The sequence below is a fragment of the Suncus etruscus genome, chromosome X (assembly GCF_024139225.1).
Source record: "Suncus etruscus isolate mSunEtr1 chromosome X, mSunEtr1.pri.cur, whole genome shotgun sequence".
In the NCBI taxonomy this organism is placed as follows: domain Eukaryota; kingdom Metazoa; phylum Chordata; class Mammalia; order Eulipotyphla; family Soricidae; genus Suncus; species Suncus etruscus.
The window spans coordinates 6,637,956-6,665,401 of NC_064868.1; the positions used below are offsets into that span (position 1 = coordinate 6,637,956).

At 42.3% G+C, this 27,446-nt stretch overlaps 1 protein-coding gene across 1 annotated transcript in view; it reads left to right on the plus strand.

The window, feature by feature from the left end:
* Positions 1-27,446, plus strand: part of SH3KBP1 (SH3 domain containing kinase binding protein 1) — a 362,585-nt gene that overhangs the window by 176,582 nt on the left and 158,557 nt on the right. The window contains exons 4-5 of the mRNA XM_049766785.1: positions 13,120-13,223; positions 27,285-27,414. Coding sequence (XP_049622742.1) covers positions 13,120-13,223; positions 27,285-27,414 — 234 coding nt within the window. The remainder of the gene's footprint in view (positions 1-13,119; positions 13,224-27,284; positions 27,415-27,446) is intronic.

Genomic DNA, 27,446 nt, shown 5'->3' on the forward strand with positions numbered 1-27,446 from the left:
TGATGGAGAACAAACCCCATCAACATAGTGATAAGACTGCCTTTCTATCCTCATAGTGGCAACAGTTAAGGTTGTCACTGGCCCTTTTTCTTTTCTTTTTTTTTAATTCTTAGGGTGCCAAATTGGGCAGTGCTGAGGGGATACACTCTAAGCTGGGTGCTCAAGGGTTACTCTTGGCAGTGCTTGAAGACCCATTTAGTGATGGTGATTGAATCTGGGCCTCATGCCTGCAAATCATGTCAGCTCTTTCCAGTTCCAGCATTGGCCCTTTTTCTAATGGTGGAAAAATATACCTCTCTCTGGCATCTTATGCACGTTTTGAAAAAAAATGGAAGCCATTCCCAGCAGTGCTCAAGCCAAGTGTTGCTGGGGATCAAACTCAAGGCCGTGAACATGCTAGGTATGTGCTCTAGAACTTGAGACACATTTCCAGAGCCCTTAGTCACATCTTTTTAGACATAATTTATTAGGCAAACATTTCATTTACTAGACATAGTTCTTAACAGAAAAAACTTCTTTCGTGTTCTTTTATTTCCTGGTTAACATTTTGTACCTTGTATTTAAAACACAAGGCCAGCCAGTTCTTTAATTTTTTTTAAAAAAATATTGGGGCCATAGCCAGTAATGCTCAGGGTTTACTCTTAGCTCTGTTCTCAGGAATCACTCCTGGTGGTGGTCAGCAGTCCATATGGGATGCTGAGAATCAAACCTAAGTCAGATACATGCAAGGCAAGCACCCTAACTGCTGTACTATATTCCCAATTTTTAAATTCTAGATTATAAAATTTAAATTCTCATTTCTTGCTGACAATAAAAATAGGTGCATAACTTAAGGTAGATTTGTACACGCTTTGCACATAGGAACTGTGATCCTCATTATTTATATGATCCCAGCACTACTGGAAGTGACCTCTGAGCACCACTGGGTGTAGTTCTCCACAAAACATCCCTTCCTCAATGGGCAAGAAAGAATATACCACTTAGCCATTTTGTCATATGTTATTAATAAGCACAAGTTGGTTGGTGCCCTGTTTGAGACTAAGCTGCTTCTTTTTGTCTCTGCTTTCATCCTTCCTGTCCTCCTTGCCTCTCTGATGGTCTAGGTCTAGGAGTTGATGTTCACATAACCAGGACCCCGGACAGAATGTGTAATAGTTTTGCATTAGACCATCTATCTCTCCATTGTTTCAGAAGGTGTTAATGTCACTGAGCTTGATGTGGGGATGAAATATCAGTGGGAAACAGACATTGACCTTTCTCGGCAGCAGCGGGACCCTTTGGGTGAAGATTAGTATTGTGGGCCTGCCCTCTTTCCCAGAACATGGGTTCCTTACATTGATTTTCTATTTTCTTCTGTGGGACCTGCCTGCTTTTAGGCTTTCATCCCCAGCCATCCTGCGTACACTTGCCACCAAGCACTTCCCCTTATCGCAGCTTGTAGTCAGCTCTCTGTCCCAACCTTGTCCAGGCAGGATCTCCTAAATTGAACTTTTCACTTTTGAGTTGTCCTGCAAAGGGTCCCAGTACATAGGGTATGTTTTCTGGCTTTACCTTTGGCTGGTGGAAGAAGGCAGCTGTGGACTACACTTTGTTTTGATTATGAATTTATTTTTGTAGGCTTTAGACAAGTTATCCAACTTTCCTGAACCCAGATAGAAAGATGATGGTAGCACCCATAGCCTCACAGGATTGGTATGAGAAGGGAAGATAAGGGCAGCAGCTTGCCTGGCACAGTTCTTGGCACATAGCTAACTCCCAATTGTTGTCCTTTAACTTCTGCTCTCATTAGATTTAATTGATCTTCCTTATGGAACTTTTGACTTGGTCCCTGCTTCTCTACCCCAGCCCCATGGCTGGGCTCGGAATGTCTAATCATGCAAGCTCTCCTAATGGCTATCTATTTTCTCTGGGATTCTGAGAGTGCCTGGGAGCAATGGATGCTGGTAGAGCTATAACCTCCTTTCAGATAGTCCTTGTCTTTGAAGTAACAGCCCCATGGATTTTCTGCTTTCTGCCGTGCAGAGATGTTGATTATACGCAGCCCTAGGAGGATCAAAGAGACTCCTCTTCAGGGACCAGGCAGTGCTGACGAATTAAGCATGGACGTTTCCACTGCCCATTCCAGCCACAGTCAAGAGGAGTTTTTTTAAAGACAGGCTCACAATTCCTAGTTTTCCTGGATGCTACCAGCCACTGGAGTGTCCTTTTAGAGTTAAACTGAAATGGGGTGATGAGTGGGAATTTTTCCAGAGACAGTTCTGATTCTGGGTCACCAGACCAGCGATTCCACTCTTTCTTTCCTCACATTCAGAAACCACTGGGTTTCCCAAGGCTAGAGGGTGATTGATTGTCCACATATATTTCCTTTGCTTTGTCTTGTTTTTCCATCCTGAAATAAGAAACCACCATGCCTCTTGAATAAATTGTTTCTGACTTACAAATGGCTTCTTCACGAAGCCAGGCCCCTACTCAGTCACTTGGGCTGTTGTGAGCCGTGTTTGTTGAGCAGCTGGAGCAGAGCCCACCACCTTTTCCAGCTTCCCCAGAACACATTGCCACATACTGCAGCTGCCCCCCTGTTCTGAAGTCTCATGAATTAAATACTCTCAGCCCAGCAGCATTCACAGTGGGGGAGTGTTAGGAAAATCTAGTCAATATTTGTTTGCCAAATAACTTTGATTTTTTTCTCTCTTTGGGGAAAAGGAACTGAATGTAGGCCTGGATAAATTGGTCCTAGAAAAGTGCCATTCATTTTTGGACAACTGATTTATTTAGATGTCTCTTGACTCATTGGTTTCACCCTAAACCAATGATGTTAGAGTTTCTAGACCTGGGCCCCACACATCTGCAATCCACTCCCAACTTTTTATTTAGAAAAAATTGCAAATGTTTACAGAAGGGGTGTCAGTAGCATAATGAATACCCTTCTAGATTCACTGTGGGTTTACATTTTACAACATTTGCCTTTTTCAGCCCCACCCACTTCATCCCATCCCACCCAACATTTGCATACACATTTTTTTTTAAATTTGAAAGTTACAAACTCCAGGGCACTTCATCCCTAGAGGGGAAACAAGGACATTCATTCTTCTTTGTAACTTCAATCAAGCATTGGTTCCTATTCAGTCCTCCCTAATTCTCCCCATAATCTGTTTCACATAACCCTTAAAAATACCCAGTCAAGGGCTGGAGTGATAGTACAGTGGATAGGGTACATGCCTTATACTAGAGTGACCTGAGTTTGATCTCTGGCATTGCATATAGTCCCCCAAGCAACACAAGGAGTAATTTTGAGTACAGAGCCAGGAATAACCCCTGAGTCATCGTTGAGTATGGCCCAAACCCTCCAAAGAAAATAAAACCTAATCCATTTAATGGATTTTATATATATGACCAATATATATATATATACATATATATATATGATACATATATATGTTTGGGAGTTACATCTCACGGTGCCTAGGGCTTACTCTTGGCTATATGCTCAAGGGTAACTCCTGGAGGGCTCAGGGGGCCATATGGGTTGCCAGAGATAGAACCGGGTTGGCCGCATGCAAGCCAAGTACCTTACCCACTGTACTATTGTTTTTTTTACCTCAGATCATATCTCTCCAAATCTGCCTTTTTATCTTATGTGATTTTTAACTTAACATTTTTTATTTAGAAACTATAAAATAAAAATCCATGAGTTGTGAGATCACCTCACATACCATATTTCTTAACCCCTTAGGCATTTGGGTATGAAGAAACAATGTAGTAGCAAAGAAAAATAAGCAAAGCTATTCAGGAAAGAACCATGAAGCCTGTCAGCTTTCACCTCTACCTCTCTCTGTTTCAGTCAAAAGCCAGAATTGACTTTTCTCTTTTACTCTAGAACAGAATCCCAAGGGCAAGGCAGAGTGATCCAGGTGGGCTTTTACATATCAAAGGAGAGATTGATGGCAAATAGGAAGATGGCACAGTCTTTATTTTGGTTTAATAGCTGGATGTCATCTTACAATTCTACTCTTTCTATTTAAAACAAAAAAATGAGAAAAGTTACAAATTTTTTTCTACTTTTCTCTGCTAGAGGTAGGAATTCCAGATCTGAACTTATAAAAGTGGTTGTTATTTTGCATAGGCACTGTAAAAGTTGGCTGTAATAGTGTCAAAGTTTAAAATTTATACACCATTCTCAAAACAATCAGCCTTTATCATATCTTTGCCTTATACCTATCACAGAATTTTTACCTAGACTTCTCTGAACATAAACATTAGAACCTTGTTGCAGATAAACTTAATTTGAAAATTCTTAAACATTCGTATACTAAGCACTATAATTCAACTCTAGAACATCAAGTTCCTTTTATTTTATATATATATATATATATATATATATTGGGGGGTCACACCCAGCAGCACTCAGGGGTTACTCCTGGCAGGCTCGGGGGACCATATGGGATGCCAGGATTCGAACCACTGTCCCTCTGCATGCAAGGCCCTGCCTCCATGCTATCTCTCCAGCCCATCAAGTTCCTTTTAATAAACTTCTCTAAACAAAATCACAAGAACATTTCTGCAAATAGATATAAATGTATATATATACAGTTTGAAAATAAGTTTGCTAAACATTCTTATAATGAGTACTATAATAAGAATCTATCCAATTTCCTTTTCCATATACTTTTGTGGACAAAGACATTAGAATATTTTACATACATAATTTGATAATAAGCTGTTATATTATATACACAATCAAACATCAAAGCAATTGGGAATCATTCACTAGGATAGCCGAGATCTTTAAAAAAAATATAACAGCATTATTCACTTCCCTGGAATTGTGCAAACTAATATTAAACTGCTAAAGTTGGATACAAAATTTTCTGTTTGCATTGGGGCATAGAACAAAACAATAGCTCTAAAATATATACCAGTAGAACACACAGTTTAGCCTGCAATATAATGACTGATACAAATAGGAACAATATATTTATCTAGAAGAAAGTTACAGAAAGTTCTGAAAGCAGCTTATTTTCAGCTGTTCTTTGGCTGGGCTTGGATCATCCATCTTCTCCTCCATCTTTACCTTCTGTGTTAGGCTTCAGAGGTTGCCTGGGGCGTAAAGGCCTGTGGTTACTGAGATTAGTGAACCCACTAATCTCCCTGTTGTTGGTTACCCTCAAATAGAACTTTCTCTTTGGCTTCTACCCCATAAATGACCTTGATGAGGTTGGGTGGCCAAGGTCCTGGCACAAAGTGCCTCTGGTAGAAGAAAGGTCATGGGTGTCAGTGTCTGAGACAATGCCCAGAGTCTTCAGCTCTCTTTCCTTCACTGCCTGCTTCTGTCCCGCCAGAGGAATCCTCTTGCTATTATGGATAGTGGGGCAGTTGAGGGAGGTTGGGGGTAAATTGGCAGAACCTATGTTGATTGGAAGTATATTGGCTACATATCACTGGCAGTCCACCAGGTCTAGATACATTAGTAGCTTTTGGACCCTTCTCTCCTTTTACAACATCAAACCCCACAGTTTCCCCATCTCCGATGTTACACAGAAGCTCCCTGGGATTGTTTCTTTTAATAGCTGTCCAGTGAACAAAGACATCTTCTCTGGTGTCATTTCTTTTGATGAATCTGTAACCTCTGCCAGACATTGAATCTTTTGATAAACGCTGAACACTTGGATTGCAAGTACTGGATTATCAACCTGACTCCAAGCTTGCAGCAGAGGGTATCCCTGGTTGAGCAATCTTCAGATGCTGAGTCTGCAGAGGTAGCTGACTCATCTTCCTTGGGATATGTGGGTCTCTCTGATTCAATGCCAGCAGTGAATAATAAATTATTGTCCATGGGAAGGTCTTTGGGTAGAGAACTCATCACCACCAAGAAGACGCCCCTCATCTCTCGGGGAATGTGCGAGGGAGAATTTCTAGGGAACCTTGCACATACAGTCCAGAGTGAGAAATGCAGGTAGATGGACCAGAGCAACATGAAGCCATTCAGAACAGGGGTCATATGAACTGATGTTCCAGTGAAAGGTATGGCACATTCAGTCCAGCTCGATGGGGCCATCATGGTGACTATCTACTCACCATGATTGGGGTCTTCTTAGGTCCCTGGGTTGCTGTTTGGGTGCCAGTTGTAAAATCTCCTTGTACATCGAGTTTCCAACCCCAGGAAAACATCTCTGAAGATGCAGGGTAGTGGTGAAGAAATAATAAGCCAAACCAGTCAGAAAAGAACCATGAAGCCAGTCTGCTTTTTTTTGTTTTGTTTTTTTTTTTTTTTTTGGGCCACACCCAGTAACGCTCAGGGGTTACTCCTGGCTATGCACTCAGAGGTTGCTCCTGGCTTAGGGGACCATATGGGACACCGGGGGATCGAACCGCGGTCCGTCCAAGGCTAGCCCAGGCAAGGCAGGCACCTTACCTTTAGCGCCACCACCCGATCCCTTGGTTTTTTTGGGGGGGGGGCCACACCCAGCGATGCTCAGGGGTTACTCCTGGCTCAGAAATAGCTCCTGGCAGGCTCGGGGGACCATATGGGACACCGGGATTTGAACCAACCACCTTGGGTCCTGGATCGGCTGCTTGCAAGGCAAACGCCGCTGTGCTATCTCTCCGGGCCCGCCAGTCTGCTTTTTGCCTTGACCTCTCTCTGCCTCATCCCAAAGCCAGATTGACTTTTAATTTTTATTCAAGAACAAAATCCACAAGGGCAGCGCAGGACAGAGTGATCCAGGTGGGCTTTCACGTATCAAGGAGAGATTTACAGGGAATAGGAAGATGGCAAAATGCCTTTGATTTGGGTTAATAGCTGAATGTTATCTTACAAGAAACTAAGTCTGTTACATTCAGCGCTTAAGATGGGCTTGGATGGTGGATGGAGGCCTTTGTTCTTAGGCCCCGGCCACGTGGCTCCATCCCCCATTAACCATCGGGTCAGCAACTTCAGACTCACTCAGACAGGCTTCAGGGAGTGTCAGCTTTATTCATACCCTATCCACCACATGTGTGGTCAATCTCAACCATTTACACATGCTATTCTTAGCTTGCCCTGCCTCTTAACTTCTTTCAGCCAAATCTCCTCCTCTTACCTCTCCATCCTGGCCAAGACCCTAATCCCCTGTGTCAAAGGCCTTATCTAACCTTCCCAAGACCCCTCCCAGGAATGGGCGGGGTCTTGCAGGTAAAGATACACGTAATATCTGCCCAAGACCCCTCCCAGAAATGGGTGGGTCTTGCAGGTAGTTACCAATAAATTCTGGGTGGAGTCACACAAATCTATTTGAGTAGACTGTCTCTTCTTTTGAACTTGGAGGCCTTTGGACTCTGGTAAGATTGAGAGTCATTGTTTTAGGCAGAAGTATTCTGCAAGCACCATTAAATCTTCATTTAGACAAGGATGCATCTGCTGGTCACTTGGATCAGACTGTGTCTCATGGTTTATCCATTCCAAGGAGATTGTTTTCTTTCTGAAATTAATAATCTGTGCAGAGGTAGTTACTTTGAGACTCTACAAATATCTTAATCCCCAAAATGTTTCACCCCGTGGTTATAGCAACCATTGAATCTTGTGACAGCCCCTGCCAAGACAGTTATAAAATGGTGACTGTGATTGTCATTTCTGTTTCTGATAGTTGGAATGCTGTGTAAAGAATGCATTTCTTTTTGTGTCCCATCCTTACCTAATTCTGTTCCTTCATCCATGAACATGAGCTGTCAACCTCATGACCTATTTGACATATCACCGTTGTGAGCTCATGATTTTGCTTTGAATTGTATAAATGATAATGCAGCCCTCAGTGAAGTTGTTATTGTCCCAAATCTGGCCAGTGGAATCCCCATAAGTCTTTTCCTGAGTCCTTTTGATATACCACAAGTGTTTGAGCATCACATGAATTTGGGTAGAAGTAGAAAAGGTTCTCATTGCTTTTTTTTTGCTCTGGCAGTGGAAGAAGCCATGTATTTATGGATACCTAATTCCTCAGAGATTGCAATTTAGCAAGTCATTAGAAGTTTTGCACAAGCTCCCCAGGTGATTTCACTGTGGAGCCAAGATTGAGAGGCATTGGTTAATGGCCTCTGAAGGGAGTCCACTCTTTCCATAAGGCATCTCTGTTGTCACCTCTAGGTTTGAGTGTGCATTCGTACAGTCAAATTTAAATGCAAGTCCCTGGACCTGACTCCAGAAAGTGAATTTCTATAGGTCCCCCACATGACGATATTTTTCCACTGGGGGGAAAAAAGCCACAAGTAACTCTAAAGCATGACATTAGGGGCTTTTTTTTTCTGATTTTCCCTTTTAGCTTTCCACAGTTTTTTCATTCTTACAATACTGCTTCAGGATACATTCTAGGCTTGTGAAGATTCATTCATGAATGTAGTGGATTCTTTCAAAATATAAGTGAGTCCTGGAGCATAGTACAGTGGGTAGGAAGCTTGCCTTGCATGCATCTAAGCCAGGTTTGATCTCCAGTATTCTGTGTGGTCCCCTGAGCCTCTTCACGAGTGATTCCTGAGCATATAATGAGTCAGCTCTGAGTACAGCTAGGTAGGGCCCAAAAAATAAACAAAATTCATGATTTTAAGTTTTATTCCTAGACTTTTCATAGGTGGTGAGGTATGTAAAAAGATAATGTAACTATTAAAAGTTTTCAGTTGACCCAGAGACATTTTTAAATACTACATTACAGTTGCGGGGCTGGCGCGATGGCACAGCCGTAGGGTGTTTGCCTTGCATGCAGCTGACACTGGACGGACCTGGGTTTGATTCCCAGAGTCCCATATGGTCCCCCAAGCCAGGAGTGACTTCTGAGCACATAGCCAGGAGTAACTCCTGAGTGTCACTGGGTGTGGCCCAAAAACAAACAAACAAACAAAAAAGAAAAGTACAGTTGTACCTGGAGATCCCACTAAATAAAACAAAATACCTCTAAACCCCTAGGATAGTTCTCAGATCTAAAATAGGGGAATGACCAACTCCAACTCTTAACACTAGAACTTTTGTCTTATCTGTCTTTTAAATTGATTTTTATTACTAAACATGGCAGAATTTCAGGAGTTTAACTTCAAACATCTGTTCTGTGTGTAACTGTCATCACTTCTAGTACCTTCCCACCCCCTAAAAGACCCTTTTGCTCATTGTATCCTCCTTTTATTTTTCTGGCAATTCCATTTGCCTTAGTAATTCATATTCCATGTATGAAAGAAACCATCTGGAACCTCTCTTTCACATCCTGACTTATTTAGTATAACATAATCACCTCAAGTCCCATACATTTTGTCCCAAAGGGCATGATTACATATTTTTTATATGGCAGAGTACTCAGGAGTGATTTCTGAGTGCAGAGCCAGAAGTATCCCCTGAGCACAGCCAGGTGTGTCTGCCCAATAAAAAGAATGGGTTATAAATAAAAATTTAAAAAAATGGCAGAGTACTATTTTATTTTTTATTATACTACTATAGATTAATGGTTTTTTTCCCCTCTCGGTGTGTGTGTGTTTTGGCCACATCTGGCAGTGCTCAGTGGTTGCTCCTGACAGGCTTGGGGAACCATATGGGATGCTGGGTATCAAACCCAGGTTCATCCTAGGTTGACCACGTGCAAGGCAAATGCCCTACTTCTGTGCTATTGCTCTGGCCCCAGATTAATGTTTTTTGACATGATCAGTAAACATTAATTTTTCAAAAGAAAAATTTTTTATCAAGACTTGGCTTATTTCATATGGTAAAACCCCAAATGAAATTTTTTATAACTTGAGTTTATGTGGAATAGGCTTGGAGTATGAGGTATTTGAAACCCCATCTTAGGCATATTATTTCTTTTTTCCTCTAGTAATGAAGGAAGATAACATTGCTGTCTGCATACTGCTTTAAGGAAGGTCCATACTCCTTAGTGAATAGCAGGGAAATGCCCAAAGAGGAAGACATGGCAAATGATACATCCATAAACTTCCTCAAGTTTAGGATGAGTGAGTCAACTGAAGTACAGTATCTCTCATTTTAACTCTCATATTAACTCTACCTAGGGGAATCTGGGTTGTGGAACTAGCAGGCAATAGTGTTATGCAAAAGCTAAGACTAGAAAAGCAGCCTTTTAGGAGTTTGGGATTCATCTTGAATACAAAAACAATAGGGAAGATTGAGAATTGTGTCTCTCTTAGTGGCAAGAAAGAGTTAAGTATAAATTTCAGAGAATTTGGCACAGGATGTGAATTGGATTGGATCAACTTGTATTGAGGGAAGAACTTCAGATTCAAGCCAAGGAGATACCATTTCTAAGTTGGTGACCTTGGGTAAGTCGCTGGGTTCTCATTTGTAAAATGGCTGCTCATTCTGTCTCCTTTCCAATATTTTTTTCATTATTGTGGTTGCCAAGATGAAAGGGTGATATGTAACAGAGATGCTTTGAAAGCATCACTGGTATCCCATTGGGGAATTACTCCAGATGACTTTTTCCACCAGCAACTTTTGGAAACTTCTGTGAGGGTCACTATATTGTTCCTCTATCTTGGCAGAATGGTTTGCCACTTTTGTATCTTATCTCAAAGAATATTTTCCTTTCCCCTTTGCCTTTTGTTTAGTGTTGCATTGGACACTACTTATTTTTTAACAAAGGGTTTTTGAGGATATGAATTTACATTTAACTGTTTGATGACTTGGCTACCTCTAGGACTTCAGTGTTGTTTTAAATTACTTTGGTCAGGAATTTGGTGATGTCTGTGATTATGATTGTGGGTTTTATACATAGGTAGTGTTTGCTTGTTGCATGATCAGACTTATAAATCCGCTGAATTTGCTTTTAATATGACTTCTAGTAAAAAATCTCTTAAGGGGCCGGAGAGATAGCATGGAGGTAGGGCATTTGCCTTGCATGCAGAAGGTCAGTGGTTCGTATCCCGGCATCCCATAGGGTCCCCTGAGACTGCCAGGAGTGATTCCTGAGCATAGAGCCAGGAGTAACTCCTGAGCACTGCCAGGTTGACCCAAAAACCAAAAACAAACAAACAAACAAAAAACTCTTAAATATTCACAGTAGTAGTGCACTGGTGAAGGGATCATGTCAAGACATTGTATGCCTGAAACCAAATCATGAGTAACTTTGTAATTTCATGGTGACTAAATTTAAAAAGAAGAGAAAGGAAAAATTTAAAAAAATTATGGTAGAAATTCATGTGCAAGAATTATCTGTGGGGGCCCGGAGAGATAGCACAGTGGCATTTGCCTTGCAAGCAGCCGATCCAGGACCTAAGGTGGTTGGTTCGAATCCCGGTGTCCCATATGGTCCCCTGTGCCTGCCAGGAACTATTTCTGAGCAGACAGCCAGGAGTAACCCCTGAGCAATGCCGGGTGTGGCCAAAAAAAAAAAAAGAATTATCTGTGGGTCAAGGATATCATAGGGGTCAGATATATATGCCAAAATGGCCTGGCCATCTCAGAAGAATGAACTGGAATGAGAAATCTATATCCTCTGTGGCACAACTACATCATTTGTCTTCAGTTATGGTAGGCTGTGAAATTGTGGCAGAGCTCTGTGCACTGGAGCCCCTCTCTTCCTGCCTTCCCAGTGAAAGCCAGTTGGGGTAGGCTCTCTGGCCTAGGGAGAGCCAGGCCTCCTTGGGTGGCCTGCCTCAGCCTGCTGACAATGTGGTTAGCACCTAGGAATTGGCGTACGAATTCTGTTCTCACAAAGGCCAAGCAGCTGTGACTTGGCACAAAGAGGCCATGTGTATTTGTGGAGTCACCGAAGAAGTGACTAGACAAGATATTGATTCTGAACTTCTGCCTTTTGTCCTCTGTTAACTCCTGTTTTCCCTAGTGAGGTGCCAGCAGACAAAAAATGGAACTGAGAGAACTGGGCCAGTATTCTGTGAAAAATATTGATGAGTGAGTGTGTGGAGGTATCGAAGATCATCCCCTTTGTACATGCCAGGCTGCCTGGGGCCTCCATAAGGCCTGTGAGCATTCCTGCCTGCCTTCCTTTCTCAGGGGGGAAGATCTGAAAGCAAGAAGAATCCCGGTAGGCAGTAGCCAAAAATAAAGTGAACATTTCCAAATGTGCTGCCGTGAAGTCCCTTTGGTTTTCTAGGCCATAAGGTGGCAGGAAGGAGGATGTGAGGTGAGAAGTGTTGAATAACAGACTTTTGAGCCATGCTGGCCTCAACGTCTATCTCCTTACTGCATCTCCCCAGCACAGGTCTCTGTGTATCTGTCTCAGTTGGTTGCAAGTACCCAATGTGTGTTCTTTCACCCCTAAACGCGTGTCTGCGGTGTGGATGTGCTATGGACAGCTGTGTCTGTGTTTGCACTGGCTCTCAGCCAGGGCCTCCCAGCTGGGCCACCCCGGGTGATCGAGCTGCAAACCTCAAGTATCCCCGGGTCAAGTCAAGTGTGGTCCTGGATTTTATCTGACTGGGCTGTGTGAATCCTGTGGAAGCCGCCCGGGAGCCTGCTGATGAATCCCCTGGGACAAAGGGAAGAGAACAGAAGGGTATTTGTTGACCACTCTGGGGCGGGGGAAGGGGCATTTAAAATGACCCCAGAGCAGACTGGAATGGAACCAGCCTTTGCCATCAGACTCAAATTGCAGCATGCAGCAAGAGTGATGATTAGGAAGAGTGAGACCTCGATACTTTCTCTTTCCTTTGCACTTTTGAGAGGTCTCCCCTGCCTTGTTGGCATTCGAATACAACCTCCCCTTTTAATCTCCCAACCCCTTCCTATTAGCTTTCATTAAAACCTAGCAGCAGTGGCTACAAAGCTCTATCCATGGAAAACCATTTAAGGCAACACTGTGTTCCAGCACTTCAAGGCGGGGCCTTTTCTGCCTTCTTGCACCCACCGGTCGATTTCTCATATCCATGCCTTTCTGACCCAGCAGCTTCTAAATAACCAAGAAGCATTGCTTCGCTTTCTTCTGCCTCTCTCTCTCTTTCTCTCTCTGTCTATCTTTTTCTCTGTCTCTCGCTCTCTCTGGCTCTCTAAGACTAGGGCTGCTGTGCCTCTACCATGTTCCAGAGAGCATATTTGAAACACGTAAGCTTAATTTGCCTGCATGCCTAGGAAGCTGCTCTTTCAAACCTCATTTCGGAGGAGAAGCACTTGTGTCTAAATATTTCCCTTTCCCCATCCAGGTGAGCGACGGCGGCGCCGATGCCAGGTTGCGTTCAGCTACCTACCCCAGAATGACGACGAGCTTGAACTGAAAGTCGGTGACATCATAGAGGTGGTAGGAGAGGTAGGTGGTAAGCGCAGGGCGGTGGCTGTGCACAGACCGTCAGAGCCAACCACGGCTGCTTTGTCTCGTTGTTGGTGGATATTAAGATCGAAATAGACCTTTGGCATCATGTAATTGACTTGCTTCAGAGATGAAGGAGTCCCCAAAGATACATGGTGGCCTAAAGATGGGGGCATTGTTGCTCTAACACACTGTTCTGGGTATCTCTGAAATTCCCACCCCAACCCAGGCTGTTTTGGTTTTAGTTACTCAGAGACTCTGAGCACCCACACTGACTGTGTTCCTTGTCTAGGTTCAACTTTCATGTGGTTCTGACAGAGACACCATCATGGGCTTAGGGAAGAAAAAGGGTGCTTGCTATTAGAAGACCTGGGATGGATAGCAGTGCTGGGCTCTTTCTTGCACTGGTCTGCTCATTCTTTTCAACCTCTTCATTTTGTTGCTGAGAAAAGAAATTCCTTGGCTTCTCAGAACAGCTGGAAACCAAGTCCAGCTGTCTGGCAACCAACCCCTGTTCTTCTTATAGCATTCCCATTGCCTCTTGCCTTGTCTTGGCCTGTTGGAGTCAGTCCTTCTGGTGTAAAAGGAGTTAACTGCATACACAAGCTTCTCACAGTCCCAAAGGCCCAGAATTCCATGCAGAACCTGACCATCCGGGTTGACCAGATGTTTCTGTCACTAGAATGAATGGATCTAATATCTTTGGTTTTTGGAACCACCCAACCTTACTGAAATTGTGCTTCGCACAGAGGTTTCCAAATGTATCCCACTCTTCATGCCTATCTAGCATCCCCACTCCCCAGTCCTATCCCTGGGATGCTGTACAACAAAGGAAGCTAGAAGTCAAGAAGGAGGCTAAATAGGTGGAGCTGATGTGGGTCACTGTGGCAGGAGTTCTGCTTGCAGCTGCATTACTGAGCTCTCACACAAATATAATATGAGCATACACCAAAGGCTTACTTAACTCTGTGAGAGAACCTGCTAGACTGTGAGGCCAACTTTGAGAGAATTTTCACCACGCAAATGGTCACAGTGACAGAGGAAACAGGCAGAATCAAGTTGGCTAAGTTCTCTGCAAGACTACAGAGTATCCTGCAGTACAAGAACACCTGAGCCACGAGGTCCTTTCTAGGGGAGAAATTGCTTGCCTATCACAGTTTCTTGATTTCTGTTCATTGCTCTGTCACAAGAATCATTTGCATGGTTTTCAATTTTCTATTAGTTAACATCAGCACCATCAGAATCATAAACTGACCTACCTCATCAGTAGGAATTGAGCATCAAGTCAAGATGTTGGTTAATGGGTCTCTCCATATGGTTGAAAAGAGTGGTAGTCCCTCCCTGTGTGCCTCTTTCCAGGTTGGGATAATTTGTATTAAGATGACTTTCTTTCATTCTTTTTTGTTCCTGGTACTGAGCAGAGTGTGCAGAAGAGAAGTGTTTGAATTTGAGTGAGTTAAGAAAAGGGAGAGAACAACAAGAGTAGAATATGTATGCAAATAGTTGAATGACACATTTCTCTTTTTTAAATTTTATTTTCTTTTTTTAAAATTTCAATAAATATATCTGTAGTTGGGTCTCAGTCACAAACAGAACACCCCCCTTCACCAGTACAACATTCCTACCAGCAGTGCACCTCCTCCCTTTTTAATAATAATTATTTTAATTGAATCACCATGAGATACAGTTACAAAGTTCTTGATTGAGTTTCAGCCATACAATGTTCAATACCCTTCCTTTCACCAGTGCACATTTCCCACCACCAAGGCCCCCAGTTTCCCTCCTGTTCTCTCTCCCTTCCCTTCCCTTCCCTCTGCCTTCCTCTCTGCCTACATCTATGGCAGACATTTTTCTTCTCTCCCCATCTCTCTTCTTTTCCTTTTAGACACTATAGTTTGCAATATTGTAACTTAAGGGGTATCATGCATATCACTTGATCTCCTTCCAGCACCCAGCTCTTGTTCAAAGTGATTATTTCCAAATATCATTGTCATAGTGGTCCCCTTAATGACCTACCTGCACTCTCCCACTCTTTGTGCAAGCTTCTTACTATGGACTAGAAGGACATACTTCTTAAGATTGAAAACTAAAGAAATTCCAGAGGAAAGAAATAAACAGATATAACCAATTGCTTTTAAAGTTACAATTTTGATGGAGTTTATCTATAGAAAATGACAACCAGAAATTCACAATAAATTAGGAGAAACATAAGTATATACAGGGACTGAAAAGAGTGTAGGGGTTAAGATGTATGCCTTGCATATGATCAGCCAGTTATATTCCTGACATTATATGGTCCCTTGATCACCACTGTATGTGTTTCTGGAGGACTCAAACACCATGGGGTGGTCTGGGTATCCTCAGCATTTCAGGCAGCACTTTGGGTATTTCCATTGAACTGGTAGCCTAGTTGGATGAGGAGTCGTGCAAGGTCTCTTAAGTACACCCCCCCATTAGTATCTATAACATAAGAAAGCATATTAGGAAGCTGTAACAAGATAAATGATAGATCAATTTTCCATAAACAGGGATCTCACCAGAGGAAGTGAATATCTTAACTAGGAGAATTAATTAATAGCTTTGCTATTAATTAAGCATATACAAATGAAAACCTTAAGAAAATAGTGCTGAGTCTATTTGCTAGCAGTGTTTCCAAGCTTAGAAAAATGGGTGATTTTGTGATCTTTATGATCCTATATGAAGCTAATTTACCAAGGCACATAAAAATAATATCTGAATTAACATCCTTTGACACAGTAATCTCTCACCTGGGACTATCTATACACACAGAAATTAGATAACAGGAAAAAAATGTGTGTGAAGCATGCTAGTTGGAGCAATACTTGTGATGGTAAAAAATAAATAAAAAAGGAAATAGTCATATTAATTAAATTATATTAGCCAGCTAGATTAGAAGATTGTGAAACAATTCCAATGGTAAACACAGAAGTCTATAAATCTGTATCTATCACAATAGTGTTAATTGTAATTATCTATTCTATTCCAATAGCCTGCCATCTTTTCAACAGAAAGCATATGGGTTTTTTGTCTGTCTTTATATTCATGGTACCTGGAATAGTGCCTAAAACCTAATACATATTTTAATAAATGCTGGCAGAGCAAGTAAATGAATAAATGGAACTTGGAAAGATGTTTCTTTAAAAATAAATGACTAGACCAGAACACAAAATTGCATATAGTAAGATACAGTCCTATAAAATTGATCTATTTGCCTCTGATCAAAGACTAAAAGGGAGCAAAATTGAAAATGGTTGCATCATAAAAGATGGTACTTTCTATAATGCTACCCTAATTTTATATGAAGAAATGCAAGCCAAGATAAGGAAAATGATTTGTGAGTGTTGGGAAAATAATCCCCCTTCTCCCCTGCCTCCTGGGGATTGACCACAACTTGTCTATGAGAGAAGAGTGACTGCTAGTTGGCACCATCCTTGTCTGGATGATACAGACCTTATCCATCACCTGCAATACCCATTTCCTTGCCTCTCTTCACCAGTTCAGCACTAGGCTTCATTCTGGGCTTGCATCAAATAAGAAATAGAAAAAAGCTAGATGACCAGGATAATTCCTGAATCCCGCATTACTATTAGTTCTTGTTTTATACACTTACTTATATTTGAGCGTTCTAACCAAAGCATGTGTCCAACTCAAGCAGGTTTGGCTCGCCCCTGACTGTCACCTTATAAGAGTCTACTATCAGCTCAAGGACAGAGTCTCAGTGGGCCCCTGAAAAGAAGTGATAGCACAGGGCAGGCAGTTTAGGCATGAATTGAAGGTTGCTTGAGAAAGTGCTTACCAGGTGTCTGCCCCCTAGCTGGCAAGCCCTGCCTTTCTGCTTTAGTCATTTGGTACTCTGGTGTGGATCAGGAGGAACTGGGCTGCTAATTGGAAAGGAAAAATAACAGGCTGAATTCCTGGAAAGGTTTATTTTTCCCTTTGTCTTTCTTTTGGTTTTTGGGCCATACCTGGCACGATTCCTGGCTTACTCCTGGCTCTGCTCTGTGCTCAGGGATCACCCTAGTAGGGCTCAGGGATTGATTGTGGTGCCATAGGGCTTGATTAGCTGCATGCAAGGCAAACTCATAATACACTGAATTATCTCACCAGCCCTGGACAGGTATGTCTAACAAAGTAATGCACACTTTTATTATTTTTGTCGCGTGGAGAGGACTGTTAAATGCAGACAAAGTTCTAATACAAGAACAATAGAGGAGTCAGAATGATAGTTCAAGACAATAGAGACCAGGGTCAGGAGGACCAGTCCTTGATAGGAAGCTTGCCACAAAGAGCAAGGAAGTGCAGTTAGGGCAGAGAAGGGACCCCTATGACAATGGGGGTTTGAAATAATCACTCTGAACAAGAACTAGGAACTGAAAGGAGATAAAATGATAGGCATAATATCCCTCAGTAACAATATTGCAAACCACGGTGTATAAAAGAATAAAAAGGAGGGGCTGGAGAGATAGCATGGAGATATTGCCTTCCATGCAGAAGGATGGTGGTTTGAATCCTGGCATCCCATGTGATCCTCCATGCCTGCCAGGGACGATTTCTGAGCATGGAGCCAGGAGTAACCCCTGAGCGCTGCCGGGTATGACCCAAAACCCAAACCCCTCCAAAAAAAAAAAAGAATAAAAAGGAGAGTGAGTGAGAGTGAGTGAGTGAGCGAGAGAGAAATAAAGGTCTGTCACAGAAGCAGGCAGGGGAGAGGGGAGAACAGGAGGCAAATTGGGCACTTTAGTGGCAGGAAATGTGCACTGGTAAAAGGTGATGTACATTGTAAGACAATGTACATGAACAACTTTGTAACTGTTAAAAAAATCTAGCTTAACTGGTAGGGCCTATGCCTAGTATTTGTGAGACCTTGAGTTTTATACCTGATACTATATGTGCCTTATCCCCAGCACCTCTGGGTATGGCCATGGTTCCCAGTCTTGGCTGGAGATGACCAAGGAAGAATAGAGATGGAATATGGACAAAGTTACCTAGAGAACTGACTTTTGAAAGCCTCTTGAGGGGCTTTTCTTTGTTTTGTGGTAATACCCGGTAGTGCTCAGGACCTAATCCTGGCTCTGCACTTTGGTATCCCTGCTGGTGGGTTCAGGGGGCATTATGGGGTTCCAGGGATCTAACCTGGGTCAGCCAAATGCCAGGCAAACATGATACCAGCTGTACTATCGCTCCAATCCCAAGGCCTCAGGAACTATGAAAGTGCTGGTTATTTTCTTTCCTGGAAAAGTGTGTTGAGGCCCCTTGGCTTTTCTGCGTAGAGCTTCTTAAACAGCAGGGCCCTAGGTGGGATCACTTGGGTGAACAGCAATGCAAAACATCTTTAAAGTATACTTTAAAATAAATTTCTTTATGGTTTATAAGCAGTAGATGTTTGATTTGCAGACCTATTTTTATACATCCCCGAGGTGGTTGTACACATTTGTTTAGGCCAGTAGGGGTCAGGGAGTGGAGGAAACTTTAGAAATCCTGCTGCAGAGTCTGGAAAGGAGCTGCCTTTCTCATCGTGTCACACCAGCTTGGTCTCAGCCTTTCAGCAGTGTCGCCTTTAACAAATAAAAAAGAAGGTAGCACTAATAGATTATTATTATTATTATTATTATTATTTGGAGTTTTGGGGTCCAAAGAGTCAGTGTGCTCTACTCTGATTTCTCCACACAGCTTTGGAGGGGACTTCTCTGATCTCCTAATTCAGAGAGAGCAGAGCCTTATGATTAAGGAAAGACTACAGCTAGTAGAAATTATGATTAAATTATAATCTTTGTCTATAAGTAGGTTATCACCACATAAAAGTAACATATTTATAAGTATACATATATTCATAGTAATTGCACATGGCTGTGGTATTTATCCAGTAGCTGAGTGAAGGAAGCTATAGGAATTCAAAGATTTACTGAACAGAATCTCGGCCTTAAAACATACTCAGTGGAATCAGGAAGGGGAAGATATACATGACTAAGAAAGTAACTAATAACTCAAGCTGTCATGAAATTGGCAAATGATATTACTAAGAAATGGAGAAGAATTAAAAAAAGAAAGATAGAGGAGGGTCAGAGACACAGCTCAAGGGACTGGACCACTTGCTTTGCATATAGGAGACCCTGACTTTCATTGCTAGCTCTATGGTCCTCCTGCAAATAGCTCATGAGTAGCACCTGAGCACAGCCCAGTAAGGAATGAAACAAAAGCTCTCCAAAAGGCAAAGGTAGAGAAGTCCCCCTCCCATTTAATCTTGGTTTTGCTCTTTACAGTGTTACATGTAATCAATCACAGTCTGAATATTGAATGGAAAATGTGATATGTACCATCATAATGGCCAATGGTAGTTCAATGCCCAATATAGTGCCTATGTAACTCATCCAATCCATTTTTTTTTGTTTTGGGGCCACACCAGTGATGCTCATGGTTTCTTCCAGGCTATGTGCTCAGAAATTGCACCTGGATTGGGGGACCATATGGGATGCTGAGGGATCGAACCGAGGTCTGTGCTAGGTTAGCCACATGCAAGGCAAACACCCTACCACTGCACCACTGCTCCAGCTCCTCAATTCATTTCTTAACATAGGCATTGTGTCATCACACATCGCCAGAAAAAGAGTGAGTCTAGTACAATAGGATGAGAAAGCCTCATCCTCTTAGCTTTTACTACTGTATATTGTTGTTGTTTGCTTCTATGATTAATGGTAGCAGAAGCTGTGGATGGCGTCAGTGGGACTAGGATCAAAGTCACAGTGCTTTCCACCTAAAACTTTGAAAGGAAGCCTTTTAAAGGTTAAGGTTTCCTTCCATATCAGGTGTTCTAGGACTCACCCAATTCTACACAATGTTATCAGGTGGAAATAGTCCAGGGATAAGACTACAGGGTCTGGATTAGTCAGAAACATTGCTGGCTTGATTTACTATTTGTTTATATTTTCAAGTTGACATCTTAGTAAGGCCTTAGCATGGAGTTTTTTTGAGGGAATTTGGCATCCTAGAGGTTAGTTAGCTTGTGGGTATTTCAAAGGGCAACATTCTCAAACCCTGCTAAAGGTTGTTGATAAAAGTTCTACCAGTAGGGGCTGGAGAGATAGATAGCACAGTGGTAGGGTGTTTGCCTTGCACACCCTTGCTGACCCAGGATGGACCCAGGTTTGATTCCTGGCTCCCTGAGCCTGCCAGGGGCGATTTTTGAGTGCAGAGCTAGGAATAACCCTGGAGTATCAGTGGGTGTGGCCCAAAAACCAAAAGCAAACAAACAAACAAACAAAAAACCAAAAACCCAACAACAAAAAAAGAAAATGTTAAAAAAAAAAAGTTCTACCAGTAATCTGTTTCGCAGTAAGGAAGGCTGCTGTGTTTCAAGATACTACTCTGTCTCGTGGGGCAGAGTTTACTAAAACCTTTACTAAAATAGATATCTGCATTTTTAAAATCACTTCTTTTTATTTCTGAATTCATCACCTACAGATTTCTCATCTATTTTTGGACAAGGTCTGCTGTCAGAACACTGAAGGAAGGGAATACAACTCAGTTTCTAGCCCAAAAGGGGTCTGCAGTGACTTTCAGAGGAGTTGGGGGTAGATAGTGGCCCAGGCATTTAGGATATAAATAATACTTGTTTATACTTAGCATATAATGTCACAAAACAGAAGGATGGTTATTTAAAGCAATGGAATTGGAAGATAATGGAGGTATATATGCCTTTAGGACAGGGGTCTCAAACTCGCGGCCCGCGGGCCGTTTGCAGCCCTCCATACCACATTTTGTGGCCTGCGGCCGGCCTTCAAATATCACAGTATTCGCAATTATTCGCTTACCAAATAATCACAATAAAAATCGCATTAGTAAGAAAAAAATCGCATTAAACATTCGGGGTATGCGAATGTTTAATGCGATTTTTTTCTTACTAATGCGATTTTTATTGGGAATATTCGGTAAGAGAAATCCCTTATGCGGCCCTGCCTCACCCCGACTTTGCCTCCTGCGGCCCCCAGGTAAATTGAGTTTGAGACCCCTGCTTTAGGAGATGGTTTCCTTGAAAATATTGTCCAATTAATGTCTTGAATGGCAAAAGAGGCTTTCTAGAAGTGTTATATATTTTTAGCAATATTCAAAAGGTAAACCTATGTCTTAGCATATTTATATAAAGTGCTGCCAAAGGAAAAAATAATCGCAAGTACTAGAAATCAAATGAGTGATTCTTTGGCAGTACATCAACTGGAAAGGAGCACCAAGGAATTTTTTGGAGTGAATAAAATGTTCTATATGTTGATAGAAGTGAGGGTTGTTTACATTTGCCAAATTTGATCATCGTGGGGCCGAAGAGATAGCATGGAGGTAGGGCGTTTGCCTTTCATGCTGAAGGATGGGTGTTTCGAATCCCAACATCCCATATGGTCCCCCGAGCCTGCCATGAGTGATTTCTGAGTGTAGAGCCAGAAGTAACCCCTAAGCGCCTCTGGGTATGACTCAAAAAACAAACAAACAAACAAAAAATTTGATCAACATGTACCATAAGATTTGAGCAGTTTTGTATAAATTTACTTCAATTTTTAAAACTTTAATATTTTCATTTTGGGGTTCTAGAAACATAGTACAGTAAGATAGGGTGCTGGCCTTGAATGTAGACAACTTCTGTTTGATAATTGATATTCCATATGGTCCCTGAGGTACCATTAGGTGCGATTCCTGAGTGCAGAGCCAGGAATAGGCACTGAGCATTGCTGGGTGTGGCTCAAAAACAACAACAAAAATTTTCTTTTCTTCTAGTTGAAAATAAAAGTGTTTTTAAAATACATTTCCCAGGCTAGCTAGATAGTATGGAGTGTGTTGCACACAGCTTACCCTAATCTAGTTATTTCTAGTTTAAAACATTTTTAAATACATTTTCTGGGCAGGGGAGAACATACAAAGGATAAGGCATTTGCCTTGCAAATAACTGACCCCAGTTTGACCCCCAGCACTGCATATGATTTCCCCCTCGAACACTGCCTGAAGTGATCAAGTGATTACTGAACACAGAGCCAGGAGTAAATCCTAAGCATTGCCAGGTATGGCACAATAGTTCCCCCAACAAAAAAGGAAAAAAACCCGACTCATGTATAGGATAAAGATATGGTATTAATTGGAATTGTTTCCAAATGAGCTTGGAAGATAATTTCAGTAACGTTAAGTTGTGGGCTTTTCCTTGAATAGTTTTTTGCTTCTTTCTGAAGTATTAAAATAGCTTTTGGAGCTAGCTCAAATGGCTACAAAAGCCCAAGATCAGTCTTAGGCACCACATGTAGCCACGGGGACCTGAGCAGCATTCACATCACTGACTACAGCATCAGATCTGCTGGACTCCTCCTTGCCACCACACCAGTGCTTCTGAGTAAGGTTGGGGAATAGAAGGTTAGCTGAGTGAGGAAGGCCTTAGTGGATCCTAAACAGGGTGTTCCATCTACTTGTCTGATTGCTCCCTAAATTCAAGTTTGCCAAGTCCCTATGTTCATTTGCCTATTGCAGTTGGCAGGTAAAGCACCCATGGTGATATGTCAGGACTTTTGTGAGTATGTAGACACCGGGCTTCACAGGCCATTTGTGCATTCACAGTCTCCTCTTTAGTGCCTCATGAAAGGAGAGAGAAACCGCTTGTAAGACCACATGCAAGTGGAGGTCTGCAGTTTACCCAACTTAACCACTTCTAATACAATGAAAGAGCTATAAGCTCTTTCCTTGGGTCCTGAACTCACTTATATGCTATTGGTGAAGACTCTGGAAAGTGATGACACACAGGCATGAACTGTTGAAATGGTTTTATTCTAACCTTCCTTCTCAAGTTCTACCAGGTTTTTACATGCCCTACACCTGGCTCTGGAATACAGCCATGGCCCATGAGACAGGCTGGGATGGTCAGGGAGAGACACAGTATGGGCTGGTGGGTAGTTATGTTTGCACTCAAGGCCTGAAGAAGGTAGGGGTGTCTGTCTGTAATACCTTGATAATATTTACTTTGTTACAAAGAGGCATTTCTTTAAAAAAGATAAATTTATTTAAATATCTTTGATCAGACAGTTGTTAATAATACAATTGGTTTTTTTCACAGTTACAAAGTTGTTCATGATTGTCAGTCCTATAATATCCAGCATCCTTTACCAGTGCACATTTCTGCCACCAGTGTCTTCAATTTCCCTTCTGCCTGTTCCCCTGGTCCAGCCTGCCTCTGGGACAGACATTTTTCTTCTATCTATCTATCTCTCTGTCTCTCTCTCTGTCTCTGTCTCTTTCTCTCTCTCTCCCAGAAGCATTTCATAATCTCTTACAGAAACATGCATAGACAACATCAGTTTTTACCAGGTTTTGGACAGACCCATTGTTACAGAAGCTTCTCATTAGAATTGGCTCATCGGTAGTTCTGTCTTGAGTTCATAGGGTGGGATAGATGCTCATTAATTAGTAGTGGAACAGGGCATGATGATACCTAAGGACAGTAACCAATATAATTTGGTGTCCCTTTTGTGGGAAGGAAAACTCCTTGGAGGTTGGGGATCAGGGCTTCACGCTTCCTTTTGGAAGATTTCCTCCAGCATGTTCTCATCTGTTGACTCATTCAGCATTCAAGTTACTATGCTGTGCTCTGCTAATGAATGTAATTACGCTATAATCCTCCTTTTTAATGTAGGAAGTTGAACTAGAATCTCACCAAAGACTAGAATGAGGAAAGGATCTCCTTTCATATATTTATTTAGCTGGAATCACTGATGATGAGGTGAGCCCCTTCAATCCCTCCCCTGTCCTTGAAATGGGAAATGAGCCGTGATTGGATTTTCTGGCCCTTCCACTCACTGTATGGCTAATGATAGCTTTCCTTGCTTTCCCTGTAAGCCACTCCTCTCAGACTGTGCTGTGACAGTGATGCAGGCATCTCGGGGTGGGGTGAGGTGAAGACACCCCTGTTTTCCCAGCAGGCAGCTTGCCAATCCTAGGCATTAGAAGCGGTTTGGCTCTTGGGCTGCAGGCACTTATTACCAGGAACAGGAAGGTTTTAGATGCTGTCAAGCTGAATCAAATGGAATTGGCCTGGCTGCCCTGTACTGTCAGGGATTTACACCAGGGACTGCTCATTTGTGGCTTGTGCCCTTGGTTATTCCCTCATGCCCCGTGATTCCTGGGACAAAGAAGGTCATTTTATAGTTCCTTATTCAGGACAAACACAAAGGACCCCATGTTACAATTCAGGGACTATTTATATTCACGCTGACAGTTAAATCTTCCTCACCTCCCTAATCCTATAAAAAATTCCTTGAGAGAAATGATACATATCATTTGAGTTGGCATAGAAACGTGGACAGATTTCAATGGAAGTGTTTTTAAATGCCACAATTTAGTATCGAACCATCATTGGTGCAGATGTGCATGATTCCCATTATCTGATTTTTTTTTTTGGTTTTTGGGTCACACCCAGCAGCGCTCAGGAGTTACTCCTGGCTCTACACTTAGAAATCGCTCCTGGCAGGCTCAGGGAAACCATATGGGATGCCAGGATTCAAACCACTGTCCTGCATTCAAGGCAAGTGCCTAACTTCCATGCTATCTCTCCAGTCCCCCATTATCTGATTCTTGTCAGAAGATTCTGTGATCACATGGAACCAAGTCTGCACATCTGTATCCCATGAGTTCCTTCACTCATGTTCTAAACATACCATTCTGTTTCCATTATCTGGACCCTACCAGCTTCCTTCCCTCTTATGCTCTCTCTGCTTGGTCCCCCCTCTCTCCCTTCCCTGTCCTCTCTTTCCTCACCTGTCCTCTCTTACCTCTCTTACTTCTCTCTCACGCACTCATTCTTCTCTCCTTTCCCCCTCTTAGCTAAATCCCGTGGGGGTAGTTTGGCTCTTCAAAATCAACCTTCATTTTAATATCTTTCTGTCTTCTTCTTTTTTTTTCTTTTTGTTTTTTGGGTCACACTTGGCAGTGCTCAGGGATTACTCCTGGCTGTCTGCTCAGAAATAGCTCCTGGCAGGCACGGAGGACCATATGGGACACTGGGATTCGAACCAACCACCTTTGGTCCTGGATCGGCTGCTTGCAAGGCAAACGCCGCTGTGCTATCTCTCCAGGCCCTCTTTCTGTCTTCTTTTAGCACCTCACTCTCCATGATCTCAGCTCTGTAAAACATGTTTGGTTTGTGATGAGTCATGGCATTTTTCTCATCCCTTTACCTTGTGCTTCTTTCTTTGTCGTCATCTCCAACATCACCGCTCCTTTGACACTGCCATGTACCACCAGTGGCTCACACTTGGCTGTTTCTTAACACAAGTTGCACTGCCACCGGGGTCAACATGTGCCCTTTCCACCCTGGCAGACTGAGTTTCTTGAAGGAAAAAGAAAGGACCAACTTCTGTGTAGTTCAGTATCCCTAGTGTGGACTTAGAAACCAACTCTAATGCAGATTGACTATCTTAATGGTTCCTCTTCTGTAGAAAGGAAAACAAGATGATAGTGCAGTTGAATGTTTGAATAAGCTGTTAGGTTTCAGGGAGGAATTGAATCTAATTTTCTTTGTATTGTAATTATTTTACCTGTTAAATCATAGTTCTTACTTTGGGTAGGTAACATGCATGTGTAAAAAAATTCCCAAGACTCTGGGTCCCTTTTTATTGTTTGACACCATGCTGGGGGCTAATCCTTGCTCATTTTGTCAGTGCCCTGTTATTTTCCTCCAGGAAGCCATCTCACTGTTCTGACTCTTGCCCCTCAATTACTGTCCCCATCACAAAATCTTGGAACAAGGTATTTTTTTCCTTTTTCTTGTCTTTGTTTTACCTTTGTCTCTTTTGATCCAGCTAAATAGTCACTGAAGACCATCTCAGAACTCAAATAATCTCAAATCTACACCTCCTCATTCATTTTCACTACTCCCTTTGATCCAGTCTTTACTCCGTTCAAATGACCGTCATCAGCCTGCCTGCTCTCCCCAATTGGATTCATCTCAGGGAAATTTAGAACTTTTAGAAACCTATTAGGACTCCTTCAGCTTTTTGATTTAATTCTTTTCTCAGGGGTTCTTAACTATTTTTGTCAGGTTGTATAGTTAGCTTCAATGTTCTGGGGAAGCCGTTCTTAGTTCTGTTGTACAAAATAAAGTTTTAACTCTATATAGTAGAATACATAAGATTCTAAAGGAAACCATTTGTCTTGATGTAATTATCATTATCTTTTAGGGGGAAACTTCCCCCTGCTTGGGGACCACTCCTGGTGACTTGGTCCAGCGATGCTGGATCTGAGAGGTATTGAGGCCACCAGACCCACCTAGGCAGGTCAAGTGGGAGGGACATGCAGTGCTACAGTTCAAAGTTGGGTCCTTGAGCATGTAAGGTATGCATTACAGTCCCTTTAAGCTCTTTAAACAGCACATTTTAATCTAAAAATCTATATTAAATCTAACTACCTATCAAAAATGAGTAATTCCGTGTTATACATTAAATAATAAGGTCCCTTATCAAATATGACCACTGCCACCACTTCAACAAAGTGGTGAGTCTAAATGATATCTTGAGAGACACATAGTATCTGGGATGGGCCATACAAAATTCCTGGACTTAGGGATCACAGAATCTTCTACTCATTCTATAGTTGTGTCACCTATATATGTAAATAAGGGAAATGCCCAATTTCAGTTCAAAACTTGAGAAAATAAAGTGGTCCTTCTTTTTCACTTGTTTATCAACCCCAGGGTAAATTAGTCTGAACCCCAAATTCATGAGATCTGTTTTCTATTCCCCTGGTTCTTTTTGGCTATACTTGGGAGTTACTATTGGCTCTGCACTCTGGAATAATTCCTGGCTGTGATCAGGGATGCTGGGATTCAACCCAGGTTGGCCACATGCAAGGCAAGTGTCCACCCTGCTGTACTATGGTTCTGACCTGCCCTGTTAGCTCTTAAGCATTGCGATTGTCCTCAGTGTTCCGTGTGGGCTCAATGTTCTGTGCCACAGAGATGAGGGAAAGTTGCGTACTTCCTTGTCACCCCTAACTTCCTGTCTCTCCCTCTCATTTATCCTGCAGGTGGAAGAAGGATGGTGGGAAGGTGTTCTCAATGGCAAGACGGGAATGTTTCCTTCCAACTTCATCAAGGAGTTGTCAGGGGAGTCGGATGACCTTGGCATGTCTCAAGATGAGCAGCTATCCAAATCAAGTAAGGAAGACTGCCCCTGCTCCACATGGGGG